This window comes from Cavia porcellus, unplaced genomic scaffold, assembly GCF_034190915.1.
Source record: "Cavia porcellus strain 051 isolate PalLab524CR breed Dunkin Hartley unplaced genomic scaffold, mCavPor4.1 scaffold_9, whole genome shotgun sequence".
Classification (NCBI taxonomy): Eukaryota; Metazoa; Chordata; class Mammalia; order Rodentia; family Caviidae; genus Cavia; species Cavia porcellus.
In genome coordinates, this window is record NW_026947492.1 from 64,458,764 (window position 1) to 64,466,996 (window position 8,233).

The following is an 8,233-nucleotide window of genomic DNA, read 5'->3' on the forward strand; positions in this document are numbered from 1 at the left end:
GCCTGGAAGCAGAGTGTGAAGCTTATTCTGAGATATTGCAGAGGAGCATACTCATATGGGTACCATCATTCTTGCTCTAATCAGCATAGTTAACTAATCAAGAATACTCCCTACTGCCCACTGACTCTACTAGGCTGCTTATAAAGCTCCAATTTGAGAGCCTCTTTAGTTATTACTCTGTTAAGGGGCTGAAGAGAAGTTGGTGGTATTTTCTGCTGATGTGAACAGGTAAGGAGACTACATGTATAGGTACGAACTTGAAGGAAAAAACTAAAGGATGAGGGATGATATAAAGATAGAGGAAGAATAAAAGATGAAACTATTGGCTAAAGTTTTTCAAATATAGTTGAGTGCAGGCAATGCTGGAAAATATTGGAATAGGGAAATAGAGGACAAAAAGGAAACTAAAGGGGAAATAGAAATGGAGATAAATTTAGAACTCTCTTCCTATGACCATGATTGCACAATAAGCAGTTAGTATTATTGGCTAAATCTTTCTATTCTTCCAGATCTTGCTTTAATAGGTAGCACTGCAGCATGAAACACAACCAAAATTTCAATCATGTCACATTCCAATAACAAAAAGGAGATGACAAATGCATACCTAAATATAAGCATCAATTCCATCTCCCTACTGGGAATCAAATTAAATGTCCAAGCACAAGTGATATGAAGATTTAGCAATGGGAATTTGCAGTTTAATGTGTCTTAGGTTTGTCAGAGCAGGTTCTGGGTTATGGAGGAACAGAATTAGAGTTGACAAATGCATAGATGGCAAAGGTTGGAAGTGATGAGGGTGAGACTATATCATTATTGATGCCAGAAAGTGAGAATGTTGACACTTGAATCACTAAGGTATGGAACTGTGGGGGTCTCATTTAAATTATTATGTATAGGTATGGGCAGATATTACCTCTCTCCAGACCAACAAGATGGAGATTTGTAACTGAAGTGAGAATGCTCTAGTCCAATTTTTTGTTCTGGTTAGTTAGCAATGTATGCAAAAAACTTGTTGAAATTAGTGTGTTGTCCTACAATTGAGTCCAGAGTGTAAGTTTATAGAGAGAAGAGCCTGTCTCTTCTTTTTGGCTACATATGTCCATTCCATGAGGCATACAATCTCCAGCTGCAAAATGAGCCACCACTTTCTCTTTTCCTACTCATCTCACCCATGTTCTTTGTGTCTTTTGCAAGACATGTTTTAAAGAACAGAGCATAATTAGTACGTGCCTTATCTATAATTTAATTATGAATGACTTTTCCACTCCAAGTTCCCTTTCCACACACCAGCACACTGGAGTACATGTAATGCAAACATTCGTGACACATATTTCAAGTAAATTTGGAACCCACAGTATTCTTTAAAGAGCCATGAAGACACATCATTTCTTTTACTATAACTATCTCTTCTTGAATCACGTTTATACAATAGAATAGAATTTTATTTAATACAGGAACTCACAACATGCAACCATGTAGATTATCTCATGTGGCTTGCCTCTCTGAGGATTTGAAATTTAGTAAAATATAATGGAATTTGGATTTAGTAAGTCTGGTTTTGAGTTTTGAATATGTATTCATTTGCCTTGGATATAAATGACTTTGCTCCATTGTTTTCTGTAAAACAAGAGAAAAATCTCTTTTTGGAACTTTTTCTAGGATTATATAAAAGTATGTATAAATAGATCAGCAAAATGTATGATATATGCAAGGAATACTATTTTCTTTTTCTCTTAGTATACACTCTCTGTTCTCCCAATGATAGCAAATTACACCCTATAATGTCTAGAGAGGTAATCTCCCATGGCTCATCATTTCCTCAAAACTTCCAGGCTGAGTCCATATTTCTGTAATCTTAATGTATTTCTCCATCCTTTGTCATGTAAAAATATAGCAATATGCATAATGTGCCAATCATTGTGTGTTTTTGGAAAAACTGATGAGCAACATGTTTTTATTCCCTGTTGGGCATTCTAATGGGATATAGAAATATGATCCAGTAGGAATACTGAATGTTATAAAAGCATGCATAAATTAATATTTGTGTTGCACAGTAAATTTTGTATTACATAAAAATTCCTGGATAGGTATCACAGAATAAGAGACCTAATATTTCAATTTGTGGGCCCACATCCATCTGTCTATTTCTTAGATCTTCTCTTTTTGTTATTTCCTAATTCAATTTCACTTGTCACATACTGTGGAATATTTCCCATGCCTTGTGCCATGCCTGAAATTCAAGCATGGACATAGCTATGTCATAAAAGAAGGAAATTCATGAATTTGGAATAATTCTGTAAATTGATGCAACTGGTTCAACCATCAAGAGAAGAATGAGAAACAAGGAAGAGTGCAGAATTTATTCCTGTGTCCTCACGATAACATAAAAGAATGCAATCGTTCATGGTCCCATTGTAAAGTAGCAATAAAGCAGGGTGTGTTCTTCACAGTGAATCATTAAATTCTCATCATGACCTTACCAAAATATCATGACAGAGGTAGAAACCAAAATGGCACAAGGTATTTTGTCTAGACCTCCTGGAACTAAATCAGGACATTTGAAGTCATTTATTCCAGAACAGTATTTGGAAATCTGGATAAGATTTTTTTCAGACAGTTCACCCACAGTAAACAGGTTCAAAATCCTCTCAGCTTAGTGGCTTTTATGTGCTTTTTACATTATTTTCCATTATTTGATCATCCAGATGTGATCCGATTCACATATATAGCTTGGAGACTTAATCAAAAGCCCTATGAGTTTGTTCTTGTGAGAGCCATTTGGCTGGAATATGGGCATCTGTGTGATATAATTCTATAAGCATTTCTTTTTTGAAGTCAAGACTGGTTTGAAATATAATGTTTGAATGAGCCTGAAGAGTCAATGCTTACGAACTTGAAATATACCTAAACCAGAGGCAGTGAAATGGGCCAGAATCTAATAAGAAAATTCTAAGACACTATAGGCATATGTGATAGCTCTAATTACCTAATCTCTGTAGAGATTAGGTCAAAAGTTTTAAATAAAGAGACACAATTGTGTGATTTGGGAAGGATTTATTAAAGGCTTAGGATTCCCAATAAAGCTCCAATGACAAATACTACCATTACTGTGTTTGCTTTCAGGGGTGTCCTCCACTCACCATGTTAATTTTCAACAACACTACATCCTCCTCCTCCAGCTTCCTCCTCACTGCTTTCCCTGGGCTGGAACTCGTGCATGTTTGGATCTCCATTCCTGTCTGCTGCCTGTACACGGTTGCCCTCTTAGGGAACAGCATGATCTTGGTCATCATTGTTACAGAGCGGAGTCTCCACAAACCCATGTACTATTTCCTCTCCATGCTCTCAGTTGTTGATCTGTGTCTGACCATCACAACCCTTCCCACTGTGCTTGGGGTTCTTTGGTTTCATGCCCGGGACATCAGTATTAAAGCTTGTCTCATCCAAATGTTCCTTGTGCACACTTTTTCCTTCCTGGAGTCCTCGGTGTTGGTGGCCATGGCCTTTGACCGCTTCATGGCCATCTGTAACCCTCTGCAGTATGCTGTTGTCCTCACAGACATGATGAGCCTGGTGATAGCACTCACTGTGTTCCTACGGCAAGTAGTTTTCTTTTTCCCCTGTGCTCTGGCCTTGATCAGTGTGTCTTTCCATGGAGGTCACGAACTTTCCCATCCATTTTGCTACCACCCAGATGTGATCAAATTCGCGTATTCCAACGCTTGGCTCACCAATTTTTGGGGGATGTTTCTTCAGCTCTACCTGAATGGCACTGACTTATTGTTCATTCTTTTCTCCTATATCCTGATCCTTCGAACTGTTCTGAGCATCGTGACCCCAAAGAAGCAACAAAAAGCCCTCAGCACTTGCGTCTGCCATATCTGTGCAGTTACAGTTTTTTACGTGCCAATGATCAGCCTGTCTTTAGCCCACCGCCTTTTCAGTTCCACTCCAAGAGTGATCTGTAGCATTTTAGCCAATATTTATCTGCTGTTACCACCTGTGCTAAACCCCATCATTTACAGCTTGAAGATAAGAGTGATCCGTCAGGCCATCGTGCAGCTGCTCCAGTTCAAAAGTTTAAGGGACACCAAAGTGAGAAGACTCTGGGGAAGGTGGAACCGAAGGGGTATAACTTCTAGCACATAAATTATGGTTAAGGAGGGAAGAAATTTGGGACAGTGTCCTCCACAGACATTGTGGGGACTGAGGATGGTCCAACTGGATCACAGGAGTGAGAAGAACTTTTCCTTCAGTTTATGAAAGAGATTAAAAAACATCATAGTTCAAAACCAAACGAATTGCTTACATGTTTCTCAAACTTTTAAAACAAATACATTAAAATCATTTTAATCCATTGGAACAATGTATCTGCTCAAGCAATAATTCTTTGACAAGACACAAATTATAATAATTTTATTTTTATATTCAATTGAGTAAGATTTGTTTTTCCCTGACATTAAATTTTTATTTTTTTAGGAGACAATGAAAATTTTTCCCTGATCTGGTAAAGGGAAAGTTACATGTGTGTGGAAAGACACACAGATAGACATTTGTAATTGGAAACTTGGAAAATCCTGTGCTCTGTTTTTCATTCTTAGAGTCATTTTTAGAGAGATGTACTGACCGTAATTCTATCTTAATCATTTTTTGTAGCAACAGTGGTACTTTTAAAGTTCTAATTGCTGTTTTATGTTTCCAATAGGTCCATTATAGATGTTCATCTTACCTTTTGTTATTTTTTTATTATTTAAATATTCTAATATATTTCTGATTTTAATTCCATAGTTCATTCTGATTGCAAAGTGTAAGATGGAGAAAATAATAGGTTACAGTTATTTCAATAGCCTTGAAAAACCATCTAGAGGAGCAGAAACAGATTATGTCGGACTCGATTGTTTAGGTTTCAGAGCTGACCTGGCCTTAGGACTGGATCGTTTGTCAAACACACCTGCTGGTTTGCATCTCGCTGTTGGCTGCACCCACTCCCATTGTACTTGTTAATGTAGAGTTTCAGGGTGACTTTGATGCTGTTCAGAAACCTTGACACTATCTTTATTAAGAGTATTTAATTTGTGAAGAAGTAATCTCAGATACCGAATTGATATGATGTTAGGGGTAATTCTGCATTTTTCTTCCATATATATTTGTGAGATGTTATTTATACTCGGGATAACTGATGCCTGAACACAGTGCACTTAGTAGGTGTTCTGATTTGAGTGACCCTCCCCATAAGTCTCATACTCCTTGACAGATAGAAACATGACCAGGCCCAGACTGCTTTGTTTGCACCAGATTTTTATTAATCTGCATTGTTCTGGTGCAACACGGTTCGTTTGTGATTGTGTTTTGCTAAAACTACCACATGCTTTTTATCAAATAATTACCAATAGCAATCACTTACTATTCATAATCAAATAATTTTCCTCAACATATGTCATTGGTATTATACAAACATTCCAAATTGTGTGGAGGAGATCATTATTAAATTGAGAAAACCAAGGCAGAGATCAATATAATAAGCAGTGTAGTTGGAAATAAATTTCAGTTTTCCAGTTTCCATGTCAAACACGACAACCAAAAGCATTTTTGATTTTGTGCACTTTGGAAGTCTTTGTAATTCATTATATCACATTTTAGTGTTTTGTATTTCAAGTTTAACTTCTCATATTGCTTCCAAATAAATATCTCTTTGGTTCTGTTCTCTTTAAGGGAAAACAAAATAAAATAAAGCCCAAAACAAGAAAGTATGAGTATTATGCAAAAGTTGCAGTCTAAGACACATCTTATATCTAGACACTTTCTGCAGAAAAAGGATCAAGGGAGGGTCTCTTTTTTAGACTGATACCTGTTAGTAATCCCTGGATAAAACTACAAGTTATTTTTGACATGACTTTGGATAAGAATTTGAGGGGTGGAATAGGTCAGAGCAGACTGTCAAAGAGTTGGGCATTCAGAAGTGCTGGAGAAAGTTCCTTGGCATTATCTGAGGATGGAATGTGGGCTGAGAATGAGACTTCCAGAGACAGCGTCACACAGTGGCAGACACTCTGACCCTGATGGAGTGGCTGTCTCTCATCAGGGTCTCATCTAAGCATCAGACCATGTCTGCATCAGTTCTTACGGATATCTAGGGCATTGTGCTACTGTGTTTGAAGACTTTAGAAGTTTTTTTTTTTTTTAAATATAGATCTATTATTCCTTATTAACATTTCAGAAATTTAAAAGCACTTAGAAAAACAATTCTTTAATATTTCCCTTACAGTCAAAGTTAACTGGCCAAATACTCTAAAATGAGCTCATGTGAATATAATCGTGGTCACTACTTATTCTACATCATGGGAATGTTCACACATTATACTTCAGAAAAATCGTTTGAATACCAAGTAATGTTTCCAAGACTCTATGGGCTTTTTAATGTATAAAAATTCTAAATTTTAGGAGTTTTAGATGATTGCTTGTGGGAGAGTGTGACTGTCCTACTTTTATCATTATTGGTACCTGAAGCAAACTTCCTTACATGTGTTAGTTTTCTACTTCCCCAAGCATAACTTTTTATAACTTTCTCAACATGTAACCTGTCTACTCTACATCAGGAACATTTTTATAGATGTGCTTTGTATCTATCGTAGAAATTATAAATAAGATAAGAATTTGTGCTTTCTTGTAGTTTCTAATCATACGTTTAATGTATTTGACTTTTCTCATTAGGTCACATTTAATATATATATATATATATATATATATATATATATATAACACAAAAATTTGTGACTACATGAATAAGTATAGAAAATTATTAAAAAGATAAGGATTGTTCACAACATTGCTGATGGAATATTATGTATGACTTGATCTTTTAAAAATTTTTGTTGCACTTGATCATATTTTACTATGTGAATGCATAGACACAAATACATACATATATTTCAGTTAGGATAACTGTATAGTTACATGTATATTTTCCTTATTTTTGTGACTCAATAAATTCTATAAAATCATATTTTATATTAGACTTCACTTCCTGAAGGAAACTTTTAATTCTCCTTTAAAATGCATAATTTATCTTTTTATATGTGCTTGAACTTACCACACTTAAACAGTGAATGTAGTAATTTATTTGTTCTCTCCACCTCTATCAGATGCTTGAAGTGAGACCTGTCTTTTGTACTCTTCTTAATATTTATAGAATATATTACCTAGTAAATACTTCTTAATTGTTAATGTGGGGTTGTACGGGTGAAATAAATGTTTTTAATAATATTTTATCATACTTTATAGTTCTATTTACTACTATTTAACATTTCAGTAACTCGATATATATTTGTGTAAGCATATATTTGACAACACCACTGATTATATTCTTAAATTCCTGTAAATATAAATTATTAAATTTGGAAGAAAGAAAAATAATTTTGAATCTAATATTGACTGAATTGTAGGACTAAGCATCATATGGTCTGGAGTTACATTCAATCTCTGAAAACTTTGCGACTCTATATATTTGGGAACTTGTTAAATGCTTTGGAAAACTTTACTATTCCAATGTTCAGAATTAGAGGAGATAATAAAATCTATTTCCTGTGCTCTTGAGAAAGTTAGTGTTAAGAGAAGTAAACAGCTCAGTGCTTGGCATCTTGTAAATGCTGAATGTGTCTTACTAGTTTTCAAGTCACAACTATGTAAATATTATTTATATAGTTAACTGCATTTTAACACACTTTTCTATTGTTACTTCCTTAGGAAAATGTTCCCATCCAAAGACTATTTATGTCTTGCAGTTAAGTAAAACTGAGAGCTATCATTGTACTAGATTATTATTTTAATTCAGTTACTTGTGTGACAAAATATTAAACATATTTTAAATATGTTATTCTTTCTTACAGTATTATTTGACCAGTGGATTTGTTTTGCTTAATGTTCTGATATTTTCTTAATCACATGTTAAATGTTCACATATATGGTGCATTGGAGTGCATCTTTTACTTTTTTCTGTTGTGCTCATTAATTTATTGAACAAATTATACAATTTTACATCTGTTTAATAAATTTTATGATTATATTGACTGTTTTTATTTATTTATATCCCGTATCTTCCAGTACATTATCATTATTTTGACAATTTCCCAAAATGTTATTCCAAACTTAATGAGAAATTAATGAGAAACTTAACGAGAAATGTGTCATAATTCTACAAAGACTAATTTTTTTTATTGTATTCGCCCTTCTGATC

General features: G+C 34.6%; 1 protein-coding gene across 1 annotated transcript; it reads left to right on the forward strand.

Annotated features, from left to right (window-relative positions):
- The first annotated feature begins 3,117 nt into the window (after window positions 1–3,117).
- Window positions 3,118–4,149, forward strand: LOC134477570 (olfactory receptor 51T1-like). Its single transcript, XM_063255662.1, has one exon. It carries the CDS (start codon window positions 3,142–3,144, stop codon window positions 4,147–4,149), a length of 1,008 nt encoding a protein of 335 aa, XP_063111732.1. The 5' UTR covers window positions 3,118–3,141.
- Window positions 4,150–8,233: the final 4,084 nt, after the last annotated feature.